Genomic DNA, 23,902 nt, shown 5'->3' with positions numbered 1-23,902 from the left:
ACAGCTGCTCGAATGTGTGCAGAACCACCCACCGGGTCGCCCGGTGCTGTAGAGCTCTCTCGTAGAGTGGTGTACACGTTCATGCATACCGTAGTGTTCCTTTCTCAGCACCGTTTGTGGCTATTCCCACGCCGTCATAGAAAGTTAGAGCTTCATCAAGACCGACCAGCCCTGGTTATCCTTCTGCCTGCCCAGTTCCCAGCTCTCGCGGGGACTTACCTGGCTCGCTTCTGTCCCGCTGGCTGGCTCTGTGCCACTCAGATCTGGAGGAGTGGGAGTTTGTACGCACTGTTCGTGTGCATGTGCGTGTGTCTGTGGCATGAGTATGGGTCATGAGCGTTAGCATGAGCTTGTGCGCACTCTGGTGGAAGAGGTTCAGTGGTCGTCTGGTTGCGAGCATGCAAATGGATATATGTAGATACAGTAGATACATAGTTACACATATATAGTTAACCGTGGATATAGTTGACTCTTACAACTGCCACTAGCAAACTCCAACTCCAACTCCAACCGACACAGAGTTGACTAATCAGCTCGTTGTTTGTTTGTAGTTCTTCTCCTACTTCATCTGCCGGCTGCTGCTTTTCTGCCCCCGGCACTGCGGCCCCTCCCTCTTTCCCGCTCATTGACTCCCACTCGCTGCACGATGGCCCCTGCAGCAAAGGCCCCGCCTATCTCTGCAGCCTAGATATTTACCTGCTGAATAAAGTGCCCCCCGGCATCAGCACCAAGACCATTCACTGTCGGCCTGCTGGTACAGCTTCCGCCCCCTGTAGCCTGCCCCTACGGCCGCTCGACCCCTCCGCTAACCCTTCTGAAGCAGCCGCTAAGCCCGCCGTAGCAACGACGCCTCGCTTCCAAAAGTCAAAGTCAAAGCCAAAGCCATAGTCATCCATCCGTCTAACCATGCCACTCTCTTCCTAGCAAACTCGTCTTTTTGTTCCTCTTTTCTTCACATTTCTCGTCATTTTGTCCCGCTCCCCCTCCTCTTCACCCCTTGTATTTTCTCCTTCCTTTTTTTTTTCTTTGCTTTTCTGTCGCAAAAACCCGTCAGAAAGTCAGTCGCACTCTGTTTGTGTTTTCACATTTTCCTCATCGTTTTCTGACCCAGATTGCGGGCTCTGCTCAAAGACACAACACACGACTCTATCATAGTGCACCACGTACAACACGCAAGACATCTGCGCCCTTTGCCCCGAAGCACACCAACACTATACCGGCTCCATTTATTGGCCGCCATCCCTAGTCCTAGTCTCGACTGGCTCGATAACGGCTGCGGAATACAAGACCGACCTACGTATAAGAGTCCAAGTACACGCCAGGTCTCTCCTTGACGGCCGCCCGCTCCCGCCTCCACGGCCTGCTCCCCAGCTCCTCGTCGCCCTGTACATACTTGCTTGTCTCGGCTCTGGTCTTGTGGCTACATCTCGTGATCTTCCAACGCCCACCCTTCGCCGCACCCCCTCTCCCTCTTTTCTCCCTTGCTCGTTTACACCGCTCGAAAGCCCCGAAGCGCTCCCGCTACTCACCCAAACTATCGTCACCACCATATCGCGCTACCGGAATCCCTCCGACGAACGACCCGCCCGCCATGGGCAACGTCACCAGCCGTCTGGACACACCGGCGGCTCTTTTTCTGAGAGACCAGACCCGATGTAGGCTGCCCCTCTCTGGCGCACTGCCGATCCAGACCCAACTTTCCCGCAGCGCTAACCAGCTTCTTCTTCTCCAGTCTCCATAACCTCAGTCTCTGTCACAAGCCCTCGCAAGCGATACAACCTTGAGCTCAAGCCCAACGGCTTCCCAGCTTCTAGAATCACTGCTTCTCGCCCTGCCGGGAACACTGCACCCGTCGAATTTGTCCAGGTGAGACGAGACAGTCTCTTGCTCCCCACCTGCAATCTACGTCGTAGCTAACCCAACGTTTGCTTGTCTGATGTCCCAGGATGTCGACGTTTCATCTTCTTCGCTCGCACAACCGCCGCCCTTCCTTCTAAAGCTCACCAACGACGAGGAACTCGTCTTCAACTTCGAATTCACCATTCGCCGCCCCGAAGACGGCTCGTCCCCCCCGGCCGACACCAGCATCGCTGGCTTGACCTTTATCCATGGCTCAAGTGTGCGTGAGGTAGAGAATCTAATCACCAGCGAGTTCAACGCAAATCCAAACCTGCACAAAATGGACAATGTGACATTAATAGGCGACTATGGAACCAAGCCCTACCCGTCAGTGTCCTTCAACTGGTCCTGGAAGTGGCGGCCGCCCAAGGCAACGGACGAACGTCAAGGCGGCTGGAGAAATATCTGCAGTGTAAGACTCCTTCAGCCTGTTCTATCAGCCTGATTGCTAATCATTCGTTGCTCTAGTTTGTCGAGTATGACTCCCGTGCCCATCGCTTAGAGACATTGGCTAGCTTCTCCTTCTGGGTCTCAAGTAAGTAATATGCCCAACTTTACATTCAGCCCATACGCCCCTACGCACATGGTTGTTCGTGATTGGGTGTCCCCCAACCAAAATCTTGTTCCCTCGGCGGACTTGTTCGTGTAAATCGCACAAGTACTAACATAAACAACCGTGTCTCCAGACGAGGTTCAGCCCCTCAGCCAACCAACATCCCCAGTGCCTTTTTTCCTTGGCGCGCCGCCTAAACTACGAGTAGTTTCAGCACAATCTGTCGACTCCAGGTTGAGTAGCAGCAACGATATTGATGAGCCCACCTCACCAATGATATCACAACTCGATCCCACGCCTTCGAGTTCTGTCTCTACCATTTCTCCTCCTCAGATTGCCGGCGCTTCTTCTCTCGCTGCGCCCGTCAAGGTTGATATAGCATGTCCCAAGTCTGATACCGAATTCATGGCTACTGACGATGGGCCCGTCTTTAGGGCCACCATGAAGTCCTTGGAGCAAAAGACCGGCAACATGCGCACCCAAATGAAAAAGGTCCTCAAAAAGGCCGAAAGCGCCTATCTTTCGCAAACCGAGGCGAACGATGCCTTTGCCTCCTTCATCGAATCCCTCCGCGAAGCCTCAAGCACAAACGCCAATGCAGTGCAACCAGCCATCGACCATTTCTTCGACAAAATCGCCAAAGAAATCCTCTCTTACGAACGCCAAAACACGGCAAATCTCAAACAGGCTGTCATCGACCCTCTCACCAAGCTTTACACCTCTGATATCAAACAGGCCGAGTTCAAGAAGCGCGATTTTGAAGACGAAAGCAAGGACTACTACGCATATGTCTCTCGGTACCTTGGCCAACGGCAAGACTCTGTCAAATCTAAGAAGCTTGCCGACAGTGATAGCAAGTACCAGTCTAAGCGCAAAAACTTTGAGCTCAAGCGCTTTGATTATTCCAGCTTCATGCAGGATCTTCATGGTGGGCGCAAGGACCAAGAGGTGCTTTCCAAACTCACTCGCTTTGCCAACCTGCAGGCCGAAAGCTTTGTCAATACCGCCAAGCGCGTCGATAGTCTAATGCCTCAGCTTGAGGCCCTTCGCCAAGAAGTCCAACAAGCCGACAAGGAATATCAACTGCAGAGGTTGGAGCGGGAAGAAAAGCGCCGCGTTCTCGAAAAGGGTGGTCTCACCACAGAGGCTGAAACCGCATTTCTGGCCATGAACCAGCCCGGCTCTGCAAACGGCCAATCAGCCTGGTCCGACTCGGAGCTTGCGAGAGCGGATAGCACTAGCTCACAGCTCAGGCCAACTTTAGGATCAGGTCCCACCACCGAGCCTGCTGGCCTAACAAGTCCGGCAAATAACTCCAAGTTCAAGGGTATTCGTGATCTGGAGGACCGGAACCACATGATGCTCAATACGTCTTTGAGCCCTGGGGGTAGCTCTCAAAGAAAGGAAGGCCTAGTATGGGCTCTGAGCCGTCCAAATGGCCACGTTGACCCCCGGGCAGCTCTGAAACAGCCGAGCTGGCACAAGTTTTGGCTTGTCCTTGACCAAGGAAAACTGCAAGAGTACAGCAACTGGAAGGAAAAGCTAGATTTGCACATGGATCCCATTGACCTGCGCACAGCCTCGGTCAGAGAAGCTCGTAATGCAGATCGCCGGTTTTGCTTCGAAGTTATTACACCCAATCTGCGTCGCGTGTACCAGGCCACCTCGGAGGAAGACATGAATAGTTGGATCATGTCCATCAACAATGCACTCCAAAGCGCCATGGAAGGCCGCGGTGTGCGAGATATCAAACCTAGCCCTGTGACTGAGTCGTCATCCTTTAAGCGAGATATTGGCAAGATCTTGACGGGCAAGACTGGATCCCTCCACGGCCTTCATAGCAACCACCACCAGACATTTGGCAGCTCTGCTGGGATCCCAATCAGAAGAACTACCGTCGGAGCACGACCCAGCACCGCTCGCACAACTACATCAACCTATGATGAGAACCCCGACCGTCTGTTGCAGATGCTGCGGGACAACGATCAAGGCAATTCCTGGTGTGCCGACTGTGGCTCTGGCACCAAAGTGGAATGGGTCTCTATCAACCTGGCCATTATCCTATGCATTGAATGTAGCGGCATTCATCGGTCTCTTGGCACCCACATCAGCAAGGTCCGGTCCCTTACACTTGACATCACATCTTTCACTCCCGATATTATCGAGCTTCTCATGCAAGTTGGGAACCGCGTGGCTAATGAGGTGTGGGAGGCCCGTTTGGATCCTACTGCCAAGTGCTCTCCGCAAGCGACCCGCGAACAGCGGCTCAAGTTTATTACCGCCAAGTACGTGAACCGCGAGTATGTCACTCCCATCTCGCCGACACTGTCCCGCTTCGCCACCGCCGACGAGACACTTTTGGCAGCTGTCAAGCAAAATGACATCAAGCAAGTCATATATGCCCTTGCACTCAAGGCCAATCCCAATCTTGCAGATCGGTCTCGGAACACGCCTATTGTATTCCTGGCCATGGCAGCCGCCAACCCGGCATCACCCCCTTCCGCCGCCCTAACCCCGTCGACAGCAGAGCCTGAAAAGACAGCCACCTTTGCTGTCGCCGAAGTGCTTTTCCAAAACGGCGCTGCAGTACCTACATCGTCTCCTGCGTTCCCTCTGAGTCGCAGTGCGCAACAGTACCTCGATCAAAAGAGAGGCCGCGCAAATCTGCTCACAGCTGCCAGCCCCGAGCCGCCCGCAACACTCACCTCTAGCCCCAGCACTTTTGAGCGGATGCAGCGCGATAAGGAAGCTAGACTGCAGAAGCGCCTGAGTGCTGGAGGTCGCCTAGCCAAATCTCCCATCCCTGAGAAGTAGAAGTCTTCAGATTGGGTGAATCGGCTAGGTCGGCTACCCTCTAGGTGCTTGTGTCAGTATCACGAAGGACAGCATCACCACGGCCTGAGTTTGGATATGGACCTGGACTTGGACCTGGGGCTTGGACCCGGACTAGACTTAGGTCCGGATGAAGGTCCAAGCCCGACTATGAGTGGCAGCAACCACCCGCAAGCCCACTCATGCCACCACGATAGCGACGCATGGAGCTTCCAACACAACCGCCCAGACCAAGTCTCCTACCCCAGCACCGGCCCCCCGTACCACCACATCCACCACCACGGCCGATCCCACCCCCCGGTCTCCCACATCCGCCGCTCCAACTCCCAGCAAACCACCTCCTTCACCTCCGCCAGCCGCTCGCGCCCCCGCCGCGCCTCCAACGCCGCCACGTCCATTCTGCGCCCTTGGCGCAAACGCTGCAGCGAGCCAGACGCCACTACGCGCCAAGCGTCGCGGCACTGCGCCCCCCCGCCGCACGCCCGCGACTCGCTCTCCATGGACTCTATCCTCCCCCACCCCCCGGCGCACCAACACATTCCTCAACCACCACAACGCCCGCCCCCGCCCCCGCCCGTCCACTTGTCCTCTCGCCCGCCGGCCCAACACGCCGCGCAACTCGCCCATCCCCGCCTCGCGGTGCCCTCGCTGTCGGAAAACGACTACACCGATCTGCGCAACATGTTCCACCGGCCTGGTTCTCCGTCGCTGCCACGCGCCGGATCCCAACCCCCGCTTGGCTCCGGCGCGGCGGCGGCGTTGACCCCGACCTCGTCCTCGTCCTCGTCCTCACCCTCGCCACCCCCACGCCCGCCAAAGTGCTTGGTGCGCGGGCAGATTTCCGAGTCGGAGTAGCTTTCTGGCTCTTCCTAGCCGGGTGCTGGCGGGCGGGCGGACGGACGGGTGGGCTGTGTCTGGTGTATCTGTTCCTTGTTTGCGTCTTACATTATCGCCTCAGCATACCCCCACCCTTCCCCTGGGTTACATTGCCGTTGTTTCTTTATCTATCTCGAGGAGAGAAAGTAAATTTTTTTTCCCCTTTCCTTTGCCTTGCTTTCTTCTTCTTCTTCTTTCTGGCTTCTACGCTCGTGTTATAATTATCTGGCATAATAATGTGTTTTTCTTTCTTCCAAGTCTGATGTGTATTCTTCTTCTTCCTATTCACCCAAGTCTTTTTTTTTTCTTTTCTTTTTATTCTTCATGCCTCATGCATTCTGTTTTTTTCTTTCTCCATTTTTTAGTCTTTTGTCCCTTTCGGTGGAAGAAAGTCCTGTGGACTTGTCATAATACTTTACGACTGCTCTTGACCTGCATGACGCCTTGTTTTGTTTTTTTTTCTTTCTCTTTTCTGCTTATCCTTCCTCCCCCTCATGTCTGTTTTCTCTTACATATACCATATCGAGTTCCTGAGTGTGTTTCACGGAGATGACGGTGCTTGTATTAGAATCCTATCCAAGAAATAAATATAATCGAGAAATCTGCCACTACAAAGTTAATCATACAGTCGTGATATCCAACAAACTAACAAATGCCACGGGCCGCGACCACAGCAGACCGATCTACCGACTCATCTGCGTGCTCGTGGAGCGCGTTCGCGGCGCTCCTCTCTGTCCCGCCGGTCATCTCTTTTCTCCCTCGCTCGCCGATCCTCTCGGGCTCTATCACCGGGTGTATCGTGGTCTCGTTCCCGGTCCCGCTTTCGCTCGCGTTCCCGATCCTCTCTTCGCTCACGGTGGCCATGTCGTCTGCCATCATCCCGAACAGAATCAACCTCTCGCTCGCGACGGTCTCGCTCTCGTTCCCGGTCCCCGTCTCTCTCTCCCCTCGCACGTGTTTGCCGCGTGTTTCTTGTCTGAGGCCCACGGTCTCGGCCTGTACCAGTTGACGCAATGTCTCGCTCAAGCTCCTCCGAGAACACAGGCTCGCGGTCATACAGCACCGGATCACCGTGGCCGCCCATGGCTACAAATTCCTCGGGGCGACGACCATCTGCAGGACGAGCTTCACGCGTGCGAGCGTTTAGTCGTCCTGTGGGTCGCCCTGGATCACCGACACGGTGTGCTTGTGTAAGCATATCGGCAAATAGCGTCCGTTGGCGAGTCATGCCACGGCGCACGCGAAGGCCTTGAACGCCCGCGACCAGCCCGAGAGTACTATCAGCGGGATCTATACCGGCCGCCATCCAGGGATGGGCAAGGCATTGGTCGATGGTGAAACGATGTTTAGGGTTCACTTGGAGCATGCTTTCGATGAGGTGGCCTTTGCAGTATAATTAGTATTTTCGCATGGAGTTTTGCAGTACATATAGGAGCCCTCAACTTACAAGCATTATCGCTGATAGGATCCCAATATGGCGATGGAAATTCGTACTCGCCTCGAATGATTTGCTCAGTCATTGAATAGGGGAAAGCTCGTGTCCTAAGCTCATCAGAGAAAGGAGGAAATCCACATAGAATGACATAGAGTATGACGCCCAGCGACCACACATCGACGGCCTTGTTGTACTCGGGACTGTACGACAGAACCTCGGGAGCAACATAGGCCGGTGTGCCACACAAAGTAGTCGCAAATGAATCCTCACCGACAATCTTAGCCAAGCCAAAGTCGGCGATTTTGACAGACCCTATGTCCTCACCCTGGAGAAGAATGTTTTCGGGCTTCAAGTCGCGATGGACAATGTTCCGGTCGTGCTAAGCCAGAGGTTAGTTTTCTATTAGTCTGGTATTGCGATATGAAGCATACCAGATATTTAATGCCATCAAACAGTTGCTTAAACAGCCGCCGGGCTTCAGCTTCTCTCAAGCTGCCCTTCCTGATGATGAAGTCGAACAACTCGCCGCCAGGAATGTATTCGAGTACAATATACATGCCAGTGTCCTCGTGGAAGCTGTCCTTGATTTGCACAAGCTTGGGGTGATCCAGTGTCATCAACATTCCAATTTCCTGGCGCAGAGTATTCAACTGAACAGGGTTAGTGTGGTCGGCATCGAAAAGCTTGACTGCATATCGAATGCCGGTGCTGTTTTCAATGCACACGTGCACCTTTCCGTATTGACCAGCACCAAGAGCCTTTCCAGTAGTGTATTGCAAGTGGAAGGCTGATGTCTGGAAGCTGCGAGGGTATTGGAAGGTAAAGACGGCTTGGTGGCACAGATCAATCTTGTCACCATTGCTCAGCACTTTGCGGTTATTGCGCCCAACTATGCAGTCGTTGACAAAGGTTCCATTGGTTGACAGGTCCTCCAGCACGACGCTGCCGTTGTCTCCTTTTTCCAGGAAGAGCATGCAGTGTCTGTTGGACAGCGCGGGATTTCCAATACAAAGATCGGTTTCTTGACGTCGACGACCAATAATAAAACGGCCCTGGGTCACTTTGTGTCTTGGTCTGTCGGTCAGACCAAAGGCTTCCTGTTCGGGGGTTGGCCGGGGCATTTCGCGCTGAAGAGTAACGCACGCCGGAGAGTGACCGTGGTGCATAAGCAAATATCCCCATACACCTAATTCGCGCTCCTCGGCTTCGTTGAGTACCAGGTTCACGCGATCTACAAATTGTGAAAACGGCTGGGTGTCTTGCGGCGAAGAGGGGGGATTATGAGCATTATTGTAGCCGCGACCATCGCCATAGTTGCTGTTCTCTGGGTTGTCATCGTCATATCTGTATATCGGCGGAGTTGTCGCGTCGTCGCTATAGTCGTCTTCTCTGGGTGGCGCAAGATAGCGCTCGTCGCAGACAGGAGAGCGCTGTCGGTGGGTCCTCCGGGGGTTTGCCCTTGGTTGAGGGCGATTCCTCGTGATTCTACCCGAAGATTCTACAGCACCGGCAGCCGAAGACAGGCTGGAATTCGCAGCAATACGCCGGGAGCGGCGCCGAGTGCCGGCGTCTGGAGAGGGTTCGCGGGCCTGGAGGGGAATTGTCAGCGCAAGTCATCTTTTGATGCACGTACGCTTATGTGTGCGCATTTGGTTAGCTTACGGGCGGCATGGTGGGCCGGCGGGCAATAAAGGCGGGCAATAAAGCTGGTGAGCAAGAATGGCGAGCTGCGACGACAACTGTTGGTGCTAAGGTTCAAGCTCAAATGGAGGATGCAATATCAGAGGGAGAGCAGCAGAAAAGAGGAGGCCAATGGTTCTTGGAAAAGACCAAGACAAGGGAGACAAGGGAAGGGTCCCGTCCCAGTCCCTAACAAAAACACGCGCTAAGGTTCGCTTGCCAATTGAGTTGCGATTTGAGTGACAGGCAGGAAACCGGTGAAAAGAGGATGACAAAGAGGAGATTTCAAGGAGGAAATGAGAATCTACAGAAGAGAAGAACACGGCCAGGGTAAAGAAAGAAAGGATAGTTATGCATCTAGCGAGAGAGCCAGAGGCACGGCAGGAGCCCCCGGTGCAGATGCGGAAAGTGTGATTACCAGACGAAGCAGTTGCGCTGCGTTTCTGGAGACTGAGCCGAGCAATTGCGCACGGAATTTCGCCGCAGCCGTTGTTTTTCCAGACCAACAACAAAACAGCAGGCAGTTGCTTATTGTGTTGTGTGTATGCATATTACATAGATTACATGCATGGGGTCGGAGGAGAACCCCAGGAACAGGCAGGAACAGGAACATTGTGCTCGGATACAGGACTATATGGGTTTGATGGGTTGATTGGCTATACGAGAATTCAGTGTCAAGCAGCCCGTCAACGGCGTTGGCTTGTCTGAGATGGACAACGCCGAGAGGGAGCGTTGCACCGTGGTGGTGACCGGTCGGGTTGACTGCGTGTCTGCAACTTGGCCCAAGCTCCCTACGCATTGATTGTGAGAAGCGGTTAAGTACCGTGTACAAGATCAAGGCGTACCGTAGCATGGTAAACACAAGGACCAACGGTGCAAATAGCCAACTATTCACTTGTTACTTGTACATCAACTGTTGCCTGTATCCAACCAAGTTGCTTTTAGTCCCGCCCTCATCCCTTGCACATGCGGCCAACCGCAGATTAAACTCGCTCGCCCAGACACCTCTTCCATCCCATCGCCATATAAGCGCCAACCTGCAACTGACAAGCACCCGGAAGCAACACCGTCCGTCCGTAGTTAAGCTGAAGACTGATAGTACAGACCTTGTGCAACGCCATAGGCCGCCACAATCCAAGCCATACCCAGAAACCTACACGTTGCTGAACTTCCAAGTTAGCCCATCCCACGTCTTACTTATGCACATACGTCTAGCCAGACCCTAGTCCAAGCTTGTTAGATCGTCTAACCCTCCCCACGTTTTCAATCCAGACTCATCCGACAATCACCCGACGGCACCCTAAAACTTTGCCCAACCGGGCCCCACAAAAAATGCCCCTCCATTGCACAGAAATATATTTTCACAGATGCTCCGCCGGCGACCCTCGCCAAAGCCCATTGAGTCCGTTCTTTTGCCCTTCTCGTCATCGCCCTTGTCCTTCGACCGCCACGACCGAGAACTCCCCGCTTGTTCTTTTGTTCTTCTCCACCGACGGCCGATCTTGGATTCATTGATTTTTGAATCTTTTTTTTTTTTAATTTCTTTTAACATCCCCCTCTCCTCCACCTTCTCCTCCTCCTCCCCACCCCCACACCACATCGACCACCCCCCGTCGCAATCATGGCTGCTGTCGCTCAACTCCAGAAGCCCTCCGAGGCCGCATCGCTCGTCTTTGTCGAGGGTTCCTTTGAGGAGCTTGCCCTCGAGATGGCCGACTTCCTCCGTATCGCCGATGAAGTCAAGCCCCTTGTCGACAACAAGGCCACCGAGGATGTTCTGGCCAAGCTGGTCAAGGCTTCCTCTTCGCTCACCTCCGTCCCCGAAAGCAACTTCACCGCCGCCGCCAACCTCATGATCTACCTCGTCTTCCAGTCGGCCGACCCCAAGAAGCACCTCCCCACCCTCTGCAGCGCTTTCTCCAAGCCCGTTGCCAACTCCATCAACGGTGTCGGCCTGAGCCTGAATGCCCTGACCACCATCTTCAACCTGCTGCCCGCCTCCAACCCCGTGCGCTTCCGTGTTCTGATTGAGATCCTCAAGTACCTCAAGCAGGGCGGCATGTGGGAGAACCTGCGCCCCTACCTTGAGTTCCTGCCTGCCTGGATCCAGGACTGGGGTCTGACCGGCGAGCAGCAGCGCCAGGTTTACGAAGAGACCGCCGAGGTTGCCAAGGAGGCCGGCCACGATGAGTATGTCGGACCCTACTTATATCCTTAACATATTCGTTTTGCTAATCTGTCTCCCCTTACCCCTTCTTTCTTTACAGAGAGAGCTTCCAGTACGTCCTCAAGGCTATGCGTACCTTCAACCCCGACTCCAACGAGGAGCTCGCCTCCGAGCCTGCCCAGCGCCTGGCTCTTTCTGCCGTCAAGGCCGCCCTCCTGTCCAACACCCACTTCCTGTTCCAAGAGCTGCGCAGCATTCCCGCCGTGCAGTCCCTGAGCGACTCTCACCCCGCCTATGCCCAGTTGCTCGAGATCTTTGCTGAGCAGGACCTGGAGGACTACAACGACTTCAACGACGAGCACAAGGGCTTCCTCGAGAGCGAGGCCCTTGACACCCAAATCCTACACCGCAAGATCCGTCTGCTGTCTTTCTCCAGTCTGGCTGCCGCTACGCCCAACCGCGAGATCCCCTACTCGGCCATTGTCAAGGCGCTGCAGATTCCCGACGACGAGGTTGAGCTGTGGACCATTGATGCCATCCGTGTCGGTCTTGTCGAGGGCAAGCTGTCTCAGCAAAAGAGCGTCTTCCTGGTGCACAAGGTTACCTTCAGAGTATTCAGTATCCGGCAATGGCGCGAACTGTCGACGCGCGTCGACCAATGGAAGACCACGCTGCGTTCCGTTCTGGACAACCTGATCCAGGCCCGCATCGACCTCAAGGCCCAGCAGGAGCGCGAGGCCCAGGAGCTCGAGAACAAGCTGGCTGCTACCGCCGCCGGCAACGTCGACAACGACAAGAGCGGCAAGGGTGGCCGTGGCGGTGACCGGAGACAAAACAACAACAACACCAGCAACAGCCGTGATAACAAGTCCCGCGGTCCTCGTGATCACAAGCAGTCGAGGGAGCCTAAGGAACGGAGTGAGAACGACGACTAAGCCTGTGAGCATGTAAAGAAGAACAAAAAAGAATGAGCTTTTTTTTCAAACAAGAAAAAACAATTTGAACAAAACTTGACAAAGAATCCCTTTGATATCCTTTTTTTTTTCTCTCCCTCTCCTCCTCTTTTCTTTTTTTCACATCTCTCCTTCATACTAAAAAAGCTTTCTTTGTTGTTCTGTTTTGGAATTGCACCACGGGTAGTCAGTCAGTCAGTCTTTTCTACTTTTTGTGGTCATCTTCCAATCTCACTGATACTTGGTTTTGCTTTGTTCTCGTCTTCCTCTACGTTTACGCGTTCACTTGCTCTTCTCCTTGCGCACTGTAGATTGCTCTTCCCACTTCTACAAAACGTTGTTGTTGTTTTTGCTATTGTTTCTTTTTTCCAACACGTGATGTCATCCGTCTTCCCCCCTTTGGTTATATATTTCTTGTCTCTTGATGTCCTTTTTGTTTCTTTTTTTTTATTAGTTATGATGGAAAATGTTTTCTTACTTCTCTTTTGATTATTGCTCTTTTATTGGGTATGTGTCGTGCTGGCTCTTCCTCTCTCTCTCTCTCTCTCTCTCTGCCTTGTTCAATCTCGGTGGTACTTTGTATCAAGTACTTCCTCTTGATGTTTGTGTGCTTGGCCTGTGGGTTAAACTTGTGATAAAGAAAAGTTGGTATTGTCTCTGGGAAGAACTAGTTTAGCTTGCGAAATCTGAATTGTAATCCGAAATCTAGAAGATTTGGCACAATCTTGCTGTTGACTGAGGTTGTAGCTGTAGTCACGTTGTCAACTTGACCTTTGTAACACGAAAGCTTTTGTGAAACTTTACAACCCCATTCAACCCTAAAGATATACCCAATATCACGCCCCCACGAAAATACGGACAGGAACACTACTACCTGCATTGGAGTACGTCCGTATCACAAATATAACGCAGGACACACCCGCAGCCGCATGGCATCTTAGTGGCAGAGTAGGCGGGTGGCACCAGTTCGGGGGCGGGGGTGGCGAGGCGAGGGGCGAAGACTGTGGACGAGGATGGATGGCGGCAATTGTGAGTCAGGCGAAGCAGATGATGGGAGAAAAGAAAATCGCTTTTCTGGCGTGTTGGCTTTGATACATGACCACTTGTTCTGGTTATGCTAAATAGATGCCATGGATCTCGGAGTAGGCCCAAACCAAGTGCCGGAGAAGCGGCTGATTCGCGGCAAGAAAGGCATACTTGACTACTTGTCCATCACAGTGGCGTGAACGATGAAGCCCACGACCCAAGTCTTGATGAATACATGAATCCGAGTACATAGCCAGTGTGTCTAGGTGTCTAACACAGCTCAGACAGGTGCCGGTCTAGTCTCAGCTCAAGGCGCCTCCCATGTGGCACAAAGCAAGCCACTTGTATGCTCAGGTAACGGGCAACTCGAGCCTCAAGCCGGCACCCGAGACAGGAGATTTGGATTTCATTTTGTGTCGTGTGACGAGCCCGGCACACGAAGCAGAAGCAGAGCAGTCAGTGCATAGAAACGAACACGACAGGGCGTTTTGTTGTTTCTCGACATCACAATATCAACGACAGGCGAAGACCAAAGGTTTTGAGAGAAAAGAAAAAGGAGGGCAATAAAAAGTACATTACATCACATTCATAATATTGGATTCATACGAGTAAATTCGTGGTAAAGAGGGAACTAACAGCGACAATTATGGAAGACAAAAAAAGGAGGGAAAACTGCAGCTGGTAAACGGATCAAGAAGAAGAACGGGTATATGCAGGAAAGAAAATAGACAGTTGAGATCAAAGTGAAGCGCGCGCGCGGTTAGAGCGGAGCCTCAAGACGATGTGGCCCATGAATTACGCCCCTGGATCAGCCTGGCAGATGATAGCAGAAGAGCTAAAAAAGAGACAATACGACATGAGTGTAGACCCATGCTCCAGAATATGATAACGCGGCCCGGAGAAAACAGCGGCGACAAAGAGATTTTGCCGGAAGAATAAGAGTAATAGGGCAGTGGAAAGGTGTGGGGGAAGAGAAGGCTGGGAGAAAAAGAGAATCGAAGAGTGTGATTGTAGTAGTCCATGAGACGTGACTGGCTTCCCCACCGAGTCTCCTGGTCATGAACAAAACAAAGCTAAAGAGGGACAAGACAGAACAGACAAGAATTTTGATCTGGACAGGTTTTCCATGGAGACTTGCAAGGTGGGCGGCGAATAGATGACAAGGATAACAAGTAATAGATGAGACTATTCTAGCAGTTGTTCCCGGGACCTATTTGAAGCACAACAAGGTAAACCAACAGGACAGGTCCCTGCCCAAAAAAAAATCAAGGTCTGTATTTTCTCCCTCTTCTACGTTGTGTTATTTCCAAGTGGCTCGCTTAGAAGAAGGCAGCAAAGGCACCGGCAACCAGGGCCAGAGCGGCAATGGGAGCGGCAGTGGTGCCGGAGCTGGTGATGACAGAGTTGGTGGGCTTGTTCGGCAGGCTCAGAGATCCGGTGGCGGCGCCGGGGACGTAGACGGGGGTGCTGGGCACGGCAGTGGCAGTGTAGGCGGTGCCGTTGGCGGAGGCGACGGGCAGGCCGGAGCTGGCGGTCGGGGCTGTGTACAGGCCAGTGGACAGGGGGACGCTGGTGGTGGTGTTGGGGGCGGCGTAGACCGCGGTGGTCAGGATGACAGACGAGGTAGTAGACTTAGTAGTCGACGTGGTGGTGGAAGTAGAGGTGGTGGTGGTAGAAACCGGAGGGTCAGCCGCGAGAGCACCGGCGGCCAGGTTGTTCTTGGCAGCGCAGTCTTCCAGCGTGCCGCCATGAGCGCAGCAGACGGCGGCGGTGGCGTTGGCGGTGTTGTGGGAGCAGAAGTAGTTGTCTTCGCAAGAGCCTGATTGCAGGGAGATGTCAGTCAGTATAAGCACGCGGCAGGGCGAGTTGTTGTGCGGTGGGTTGGGTGGACTTACTACCGCCGCCAGAGTAGGCGCAGCAGGTCTCGCCGGCAGCCGGGTTGTAGCAGTGGCTCTTCTTGTCGGAGGAGGAGCAGGTCTGGTAGCCGGCACCGCAGGCTTCGGCGCAGGTGGTGCCCTTGCCGCACGAGGTGACTTCGGGCTCGTAGCCGGAGGCATCGCGGCGCAGAAGACCCTGGGGGTAGGACATTCTGGTGAACTCGGTGGCCGAGACGGAGGCCACAAGGGCGAGGACGAGAGTGGAAACACGCATGTTGTCGGGTGAGTGGGTGAGTTTACGAGTTGTCTGTGTGTGTGAAGAAGAAGAAAAAGAAACGACGGACACAAGAGAGTGTGAGAGTGAGAGCGAGAGAAGCGAGTTTGCGGGAGTTTGTAAAGAATGGACAGCAAAAAGAGATTGCTAGCAAAAACGAAGAAAAAAAACGCCGTAACGCGAAACAGAAGAAGAGAACAGGAAGTTGGAAACGCTCGCTTCGCCGGAAAGCTGGAGATATTAAAGCAAGAGAGCAAGAGAGAGAAAGAGAGTCAGCGGCACAATGGGCCACATGTGAGCATGATAAAAGGCAGAGCAAAGGGCCGTCGGAAAATAAGATGGATTTGGAAACAGAGCCAGGGGGGAGTGTGTAAGTTGCAATATACGGCAAGCTTGGCGGGCAGCCAGACCAGACCAGGCCAGGGACCCAGGGCAAGGAACAGCGGCCAGAGCAGAGGAGGAAGAAGAGCAGAGGGACCCTCAGCGTAGCGGTGGTGGTGATTAAGCGAGAGAGGCACAAGCACACACAGAGAGAGACAGAGGGAAAGGAGACAAACACAACTGGACCGCCATGGTCTGCATGGGTGGTGATCCTGGCGAGGTGACAGGGACAGGGCTGTGAACGGAGGACAGGCCAGAACAGCCAGCGCCTGAAGAGAGAGAGAGAGAGAGAGAGATCACTCGCAGACGCTCTCCAGCACAGGAAAGCAGACGCGTCCACCCCCAAGAGGCCCTGTCCCCTCCTCCTCGTCTGCACTTACAGACAGGCTCGTGCTGGCCTACGATCTGTGCTCGGCCGCTGTCTGTCTCAGAGTCTTCTGCCCCATATCGCTGTGCCCGTTGTCTTTCCCGTGGTGGACAGTGGCTCCAGCGCCAGCGCCAGCACAAATATCGCCCGCCGTCACTTGTCTCCCGTGGCTGTCACCCGGTGTCTTTGAGTATCGTCAACTCTTCGTCAGCCCAAAGCTGCTATCATGGAACTGTATTAGTCCCCCCCCCCCCCCCTCTTCACAGCATCATCGAAATTAAACTTGAGACAATCCATGCCTTTTAGACTTTGCTCCCATGGCCCTATTACATCCAAGTCTGGCTGGTGGCCCCTGGCCACTAAGCCGGTTCTGGGTTTAGTGGCTGTCCTTGATTATTACTTTTTGAGATGGGCGCTGGGAGCTGGAGAGAATGAACGACTGTCGCCGAGTCGATAGCCTCAGGGTCTCGTTCTGGGGTCGTTGAAAATAGATTTGGTTTTCATCACACCATGCGCCAGAAAGCAGCGGCGGCCCAGCAAGAGGCGCGAAAAGAAAAAAACAAAATAAAAAAAGAGAAAAAAAAACCTCGCTGCCTTGATTCCTCACTTTGACAGCCAGCGATCAAGGGCCCTGCGCCTCACCGAAGAGCGCTTGATTGGCTGAGATCGGAGGCTTGAATTCTCTCCCAAGACTCTCTGCTTCTTCTTCTTTTTCTGCCCTCTGGTCTCGCCTGTTTATTGTTGCTGGTCTTGGCGTAAAGTCAAGACACCACTAAAAAAGCCATTCATCGCCGACCAAGACCAAGACCAAGAAACACTTGCATAAACGCCACCACCACCATGGTAGCAAAAAATAGAAAAAAAAAAATGCGTAGAATCTTCTCTAGTGTGCTGTTTTTTGCATGTTTTTTTTCTTTTTTTGGACTGCGGCAAGACCTTTAAAACCAGAAAACTTTATTATAGCGTTTGTCATGCACGACTTTGTTGACCATCGTGAGTGTTTTTTTTTTCTTTTTTTTGTATGGCCAAACTACAAGCATACCAGTATCTCTCTCTCTCTCTCGCTCTCTGTCTTTGAAAGGCCTGTTGTGGCTGGACCGTCTGTGCACCTCTCTACCACCAAAGTGAAAGGAAAAGAACAGAAGAAAAAAACAAAAAAAGAAAAAGAAAGAAAGAAATCCACCCGCCCCCCCTCCTCTTCTCATTTCTTTCCTCTGCTCCCCTAATCCTCATCCCCAATCCTTTCTCTCCTTCTCACCCACCTTGAGATCCTCTTCCATGACACCTGCCAGCCCGGCTTTAACTTTTCCGATTCACATCCAATCCGTATTAGTCAGTTATGTAATTGCAATTCCACACCGTAGCTACAGCTCTCTCCAACATCACCGCTTGCTGTCGTCACCCATTAACTCTCCTCATTACACTAAGTAGATACAGCTACGCCATGTTTGTGCTATTACCGCGCTACAGGGTCTCACTCGGCCCCCGGTCGTGACCTTCAACTTGACTTCACTCATGTCACCCTGTCTCCCCTTCTCCTCTGCATCGTGAGTCCCTCTCCCCGCCGTTCCGGGGCGGTGAAGACTTGCAAAGGAACAGACCGGAGAACCCAACTATAACCACTTATCCAGCAAAATGCAAATACATACATGTACACACACGTGTGCGTCTCCGCCCACCCAAAAGGAATCTATTCCTGCAGCCATGTCCAACACAACCCGCGTCTTTCCAGCCTTCCATCTCGACTCTTCCAGCCCTCTTATTCATTGGCCCGGCGCTTCTTGAATGGATTGTTATTGTCCACACAAAGCGCAACTATACCTAGTTACTTGCGTCTTGTATGCATAACCAACAACCACTAAACCCCCCCCCCTCCACACAACCTGCCTACAACTTTTCTGTATCTGCCGCCTTGTCCACTCCACCCTCTCTGCCCTCTCCCCTTCCTTCTGCTGATCCTTTGTTTCCCTTGAGCCCATGAGACCAATCACTACCACGTTTCCCCTGCCTGTTCCTGTTCTTCCTTTGCCCCCTTCACGAAGGGTCACACACGCAACCACACAATGTACCACCCCTAGACGCTGCCCAACCAAACGAGTTCAAATCAAATTTTCTTCTTGGCATGGCCTGGAAAAAAAAGAAGAATAAAAAACCTCCTCCTGGGATTCGTTGTCTTTTCTTTGCTTTTTTTTGTCTCAACCTTGCACATGTTTCTTCCTTTGCTTCTTCTTCAAATCCCGCTCATCCGCCTCAATAACCCTGTTCTCCTTGTCTTGTTGCTATGCTACACCAATCCTATCCTTCCTCGTACTAGCCAACTAACACACTAACCTTCTTCTTCTTTCCCCCCCCCCCCCCCCCCCCCCCCCAAAATTCAATACAACATTACTGCGTGCGCATCATAACATCCCCAATCCTCTGTGTCTCTACTGTTCATTCTTCTCTTCTCTTCTTCCTTTCAACTTGTACAAAGGTTTCTGCCCATTTCCCCCCTCTCCCCATTGACACCCGGGAGATCAATGTTCTGCCCCAGACCCCATATCCCCCCCCCAATGCTAACCCTCAAACCCTTGCACCCATCACTAACTACCTACTCAACTACACACACCATTTTGACACAAGATAGCCCTTAAACTTTGTTTCTGGGAAACTGCACACTGACCACCGTACCGCGTACCACTACTTACATACACATGTCATTAATTTCCCTCTCCCACCTGGCACCGCAATCATTCATTGTTTAATGTTTTAGCTCAATCTGCCTGGTACACACGCACTTGAACGCCCACCTGCTTTCCTCACTCACAACGACACCTCATCGTCATTTAAAGAAATCTTCCTCTCTCTGGGTCACCCTGGAAAACAAAACCTTGTTTCAGACCGTTGTTGTCAATTTACCGCCCCTTGCCACTTTGCTTTGCGCCTTGTTTTCTTCCTGTTATCATCTCTCCTTCTGTCCCTTTCTCTCCCTCCTTTCATCTGTCAAAGTTTCGCCGACTGTCTGCCGGTCTCTGTCTCTGCACTATGTCACCTCGTCTCCCTCCAAACCTCAATGTAACACAAGCACTACTAGTACAAATGGCTATCAATGTTCTCATTCCACTCCTCCAAACAAACACTGAAAAATTTCAATATCCAATAAAATTGCTACTCAGATCGGATCTTGCCATTTAACTGATAAGATACACTGCTTAATACATGCCAAAGTCTTTTGTTCGTCAATCTCTCGTAGCCCTTGTCATAAAAATCAATCGCCACTTCAAGCCTCCGTTTGCTATTGGCAAACTCCTCCCCCTCTTTTTATGTTCTACTTTTACGGGCGTGGCATCAATAAGACAAGACGCGTAACTTACAACTTTCCAGTTGGCATCATTCTTCTGCAAGGGATGCGAAGAGCCACAAAAGACACCACCTCAAACTTGCAATAACGATGAAAACGACAGAAGATAAAGAAAGCGATACACCGAATAACAGATAACAGGAACAACCACGTAGATCTATTGATCAGAAAATGCATCCAGCAGTGAAAGATGTGTCATTCGCTTTCTATTGACTTCTGGCGAACTTTTTTCTTCCTTTTCTAACAAGCTTGATGGATACCTTAGTTCAAGGGCTCCTTGATAGGCGATGACTGGACGCTGTCAATGGAAGCAGTGGTACGCTTAGCAAAGAGAGCCACATCCTTATTACCAGTGGGTGATGGGGTCGACAGAACGGCGGCACAATCGGAGCTAGAAAGCCTATATCAGTAACTGTTTATGAAACCGGAGTCATCGTGTTGAGATGCCAAGAAAATATCATCAAAATATAGAATACACTGAGCCTTGTTGGCACATTTTAAAGAAGAGTGGTATTAGAGTGGTATTCAACGTACTGACGGCGAGCAGAGCGGATACGATCGGTACCGGTAGCGCCCTGGCCCGACTCGGTGGTGATGGAGTAAACACCACTATTAATGGTTAGTTGAGAATCGTTATGAATGTACCGAGAAAGATAGAAGACATACCTGAAGTTGGTCGAAGAGGGAGGGTTGGGACGACGGTAGCTGGGAGCAATGGTGAACGAGCTACCAGGAGCTCCGGGTGTGCCGACATGAGGGGTGCCATAAGCGCCGAGGTTGTATTCGTTGGTACGGAACTGACGACGTTCGGCGGTGACGCGCTTCAATTCTTTCTGAGCAGGCGTATCGGCATAACGAATGTTCATGATTAGAGAAGTGTTGCCGTCACGATCAACCAGAGTGTGACCGTTGAACTGGCGAATGATTTCATCGCAAATATCGCGGCTCTCAAAACTGCGTCAGTGTGTTAGTCTTACTTCAAGTGGTATTATGGTCAAAAACAGCCAGCCTTACCGAGCAAAGCCAACCCCACGGCTGTTGCCCATAGAGTCGCGAAGAATCTTCGACGACATGATAGTGTAGCCACGGAAGACGGCGGAGAGCTCCTACATCTAGTATTAGTACTTACAATGAGCAAGTATGCGAGTAACCAAGACTTACAGTTTCGGTAAAGTGACGAGGAAGGTTAGAGATGTACAGGTTGGCAGAGTTATCATCTCCCTCGGCCTTCAAACGTGAATTGAAAGACTCCTACTGAGAGTTAGAAAATAGCTTCGACTAGGGTAAATATGGTGTAGACAAACCCGAGCAAAGCCAATTTCATAGCCAAGGCGAAAGAAACCACGGATGCAGCGCTCCGAATCAGCTACCTCGCAGAACTTGGCGAAGCCAAAACTAGACGGCGTGTTAGTCGAGGATCGAAATTTTAGGAATTGTAATATAGATGGCGACTTACCCTTTGCAAGCACCAGTTGCAGCATCAATGATGGCCTTGGAGGTTTCAACTTTGCCAAAACGCTCAGCATACTTCAGAAGGAGTTCATCGTCAGTGGTAGGATGAAGTCCACGGATGTAGACATTGCGGTTACCAGGAATGCGGTTCTCCAGACTCTGCTCCAGCGACTTGATATGGCTCTGAGGAGTGAACAGGGCTGGGACGGCCTTGGGAATAGCGGGCTCCTTTTCAAGCAAACCATCAATAACAGAGTCCGACATTCCAGCAGCCTGATGCTTGCCAAGCATGCCGGCTCCATTGTGTGGAGAGGGCGTATTGTAAGTCGAGCGATCAACACCCATAATGGTAACATTCTCACGATTTGTGCCATAGAATGGAGTAGCCGGGGTTGACTCATTAGTCGAGTAAGAAGAACGACGACCTTCTTCAAGGCCGGGGACATCCCGATCAACACGACCTCCAGGAGCACGAGAAGGGGTGTAGGGCATCATAGCAGGGTAGGGGATAGCGCCATGGGGCATAGGGACGGAGGGGTACGAGGGATAGTGGTGATCCATGAGAGCTTGAGGCATGCCATTGGGATGCTGAATACCATACAGGTGACCATCCTGTAGGTAGACAAACGAAGGGTTGGCGGCGGGATACATGTGACCAGGAAGACCAGTCCCGATGTTCAAAGCACCCATCTGTCCAACAACGTTGTTGATAGGATCAGAGTGGTATTGAGAACCAGGATGGCCGTGGCCATATGAAGTAGCTTGGTTCTCCGACATGGTTCTGTTGTGGGAATGATACATGAACTCCAACAAACTGTGAGATCAATGTTAGTATTGAGAAATAGCCGCCGTAATAAATCTTGAGAAACTAACCTGGAAAGCCGGAATGATAGCGACAGGTATCTAGATGGAATGGACTACTACCGTGAAGTAAAGGTAAAAGCAACCTATATATTTCTAGGCACTTTAGAAGAGGGACAGGTAAGATGGAAATGAGGGTAGAGAGCGCTAGGCGCAGGAGAATAGTGTGAAAGTAGAAGGTGAAATGAACAGTTTGGAAATGCTATCGAAGAAAAGAGGAAGAGAGAAAAGAAAAAAAGAATCATGGGAGGAAAATGAGGAGAGAATAAGAGGGCGGGAGACCTTTAATAAGAAGGGAAAGGGCATTTGTATTCTTGATAGAAGAAAGTGCGAGAGAAAATGTGTACGTACGTTCTTGCCAACTTTGTAAGATTAGGTGTTTGTTGTCTAGGTATTTAGTAGCAGTTACTCGACACGATGAAGGTAACCGATGAGGAGTCTTTGAAGTAGCAAGAGAAAGTTTGTCAATAATAAATAGCAAGTGAAATTGACATTCGATGATTCACAGCTGAGACGGAGTTTGCGTATATAAGGGAATGAGTGTAGGACATGGCTCTGGTAGTAATAACTCACATGGAAAGTCAATGTGCGAAGCCAGGATCGTAAGAGTAAGATACTGCGTAGCAATGATGATAGTAACGTCTTAGGATGAGGAAGGAACTTCGAATGTAGAGAAGCGTGAAGAGAAAAGTTATACTGAAGAAGAATGCAGTTGCTAGAAACAAACTGTTAGTGTAGTTTGTCTTTGGAGAACCGCGTGGGAGAAAGGAAAGAAGAGATAGAGTCTGATGGAGCTTGGCAGGAAAACTGCTGGTAACTTATACTAGGTCAAGATGGAAGGTTCCAGTTTATCATCAAAAGAAACTGGTACTGCCAGGCAACCAGGAACTTGGAAAACTATTCGTTAGATCGTCAAAGCTCTCTTCAGATGTCACGATAGTTGTGTTGAAGGTTTTGCCTAATATTGATAGGTCTGCCTAAGGCACAAATGTTCAACACCAGGCAAAAAAGCCAAAACAAACACAGATAATTTGAATAGGTAAAGGCTACTGTAAACAAGAAACTATCAATGGTGTACACCTTTAGAGTAATTGTGTCTCCAGTTAAGATAGAGGTCTTCGAGGGGGGCAGTCGCGGGTTTGTTAGATTGAGGCTCAACACCCACAATGAAGAAGGCACTGGTACTTGGTTAGGTATCACTATAAAACATTGATATTCCACAAGAGAGCCAATATATAATATTCAGAGATTATAGTCTGCCGTAAAATCGAAGCTGGTAGCCCTGTTGTTTGTCTTAATCATTCAAAGACCAGCCTATTGAAGTCACGATTTTGACGTGTGGCTATCGAGACATATCCGAAGCTCAACTAACGTACTAAACCGGATGAACCACGGGATCTGTACTGTCAACGTATACAGAGAGAACAACAGAAGGGACTAGTCAACAACTTATTGCCCCAATATAAATTTTGTCTATCTATCAAGGAATGGACACTTCCTTCTCTGAATGGTAGTTGAATTGTCACCATATCTCATTGTTTTTCAGGAAGAGTTCCTACTAGATCTAACTTTCTCTGTTTACCCTTTGATTTTGACCATTACAGGCTCTAACTTTGAACAAAGCTAGCTATCAAGAGAAAAACTTCCTTTTGGGGTTGGTAACTACCATGAATGTTGTTCTGCCGAGAGAATACATACGTACAAGAAAGTATGGCTTTGCCAATGAGTTGTTTGTATTGTATGGTTGTGTTGTATCATCTCGTGCTAACTACCGATATTGATATGTCAACACCCCAGAACCTATTGACCTTGAGTTTGAGAAGCCTTTTAGAGCTCAAAAGGGTAGGGAAAAAGTGAAAGAAGACGGTTTAGCTAAAACGGCATCAGGAAGGGTGTGGCTAGAATTGAAAATGCCCCATCGCCCATTCG

General features: G+C 51.3%; 6 protein-coding genes across 6 annotated transcripts; 3 read left to right on the top strand and 3 right to left on the bottom strand.

The window, feature by feature from the left end:
* Positions 1-1,591: 1,591 nt before the first annotated feature.
* BROUX77_000187 (uncharacterized protein) lies at positions 1,592-5,266 on the top strand (the record flags this gene model as incomplete). Its single annotated transcript, XM_073746345.1, has 5 exons — positions 1,592-1,655; positions 1,733-1,866; positions 1,946-2,311; positions 2,368-2,434; positions 2,586-5,266. 5 exons carry the CDS (start codon positions 1,592-1,594, stop codon positions 5,264-5,266), a joined length of 3,312 nt encoding a protein of 1,103 aa, XP_073608424.1.
* A 168-nt stretch (positions 5,267-5,434) lies between these two features.
* Positions 5,435-6,139, top strand: BROUX77_000186 (uncharacterized protein; the record flags this gene model as incomplete). The annotated part of the gene is made up of 1 exon (XM_073746334.1): positions 5,435-6,139. The coding sequence occupies one exon, from the start codon at positions 5,435-5,437 to the stop codon at positions 6,137-6,139; it is 705 nt and encodes a 234-aa protein (XP_073608423.1).
* A 666-nt stretch (positions 6,140-6,805) lies between these two features.
* On the bottom strand, positions 6,806-9,266 carry BROUX77_000185 (uncharacterized protein; the record flags this gene model as incomplete). Its single annotated transcript, XM_073746323.1, has 5 exons — positions 6,806-6,942; positions 7,163-7,543; positions 7,608-7,974; positions 8,027-9,184; positions 9,258-9,266. 5 exons carry the CDS (start codon positions 9,264-9,266, stop codon positions 6,806-6,808), a joined length of 2,052 nt encoding a protein of 683 aa, XP_073608422.1.
* A 1,630-nt stretch (positions 9,267-10,896) lies between these two features.
* BROUX77_000184 (uncharacterized protein) lies at positions 10,897-12,377 on the top strand (the record flags this gene model as incomplete). The annotated part of the gene is made up of 2 exons (XM_073746312.1): positions 10,897-11,465; positions 11,543-12,377. The coding sequence occupies 2 exons, from the start codon at positions 10,897-10,899 to the stop codon at positions 12,375-12,377; spliced, it is 1,404 nt and encodes a 467-aa protein (XP_073608421.1).
* A 2,363-nt stretch (positions 12,378-14,740) lies between these two features.
* Positions 14,741-15,572, bottom strand: BROUX77_000183 (uncharacterized protein; the record flags this gene model as incomplete). The annotated part of the gene is made up of 2 exons (XM_073746301.1): positions 14,741-15,240; positions 15,317-15,572. 2 exons carry the CDS (start codon positions 15,570-15,572, stop codon positions 14,741-14,743), a joined length of 756 nt encoding a protein of 251 aa, XP_073608420.1.
* Positions 15,573-19,921: 4,349 nt separating this feature from the next.
* Positions 19,922-21,913, bottom strand: BROUX77_000182 (uncharacterized protein; the record flags this gene model as incomplete). Its single annotated transcript, XM_073746290.1, has 7 exons — positions 19,922-20,051; positions 20,195-20,269; positions 20,327-20,614; positions 20,675-20,766; positions 20,822-20,911; positions 20,965-21,055; positions 21,117-21,913. 7 exons carry the CDS (start codon positions 21,911-21,913, stop codon positions 19,922-19,924), a joined length of 1,563 nt encoding a protein of 520 aa, XP_073608419.1.
* Between the last annotated feature and the right edge of the window lie 1,989 nt (positions 21,914-23,902).

The sequence above is a fragment of the Berkeleyomyces rouxiae genome, assembly GCF_048999995.1.
Source record: "Berkeleyomyces rouxiae strain 22BRR77 chromosome Unknown BrBRR77_ptg000001l, whole genome shotgun sequence".
In the NCBI taxonomy this organism is placed as follows: domain Eukaryota; kingdom Fungi; phylum Ascomycota; class Sordariomycetes; order Microascales; family Ceratocystidaceae; genus Berkeleyomyces; species Berkeleyomyces rouxiae.
Note: the sequence above shows the minus strand (reverse complement) of the source record. Positions and strands in the feature narration are given on the sequence as shown.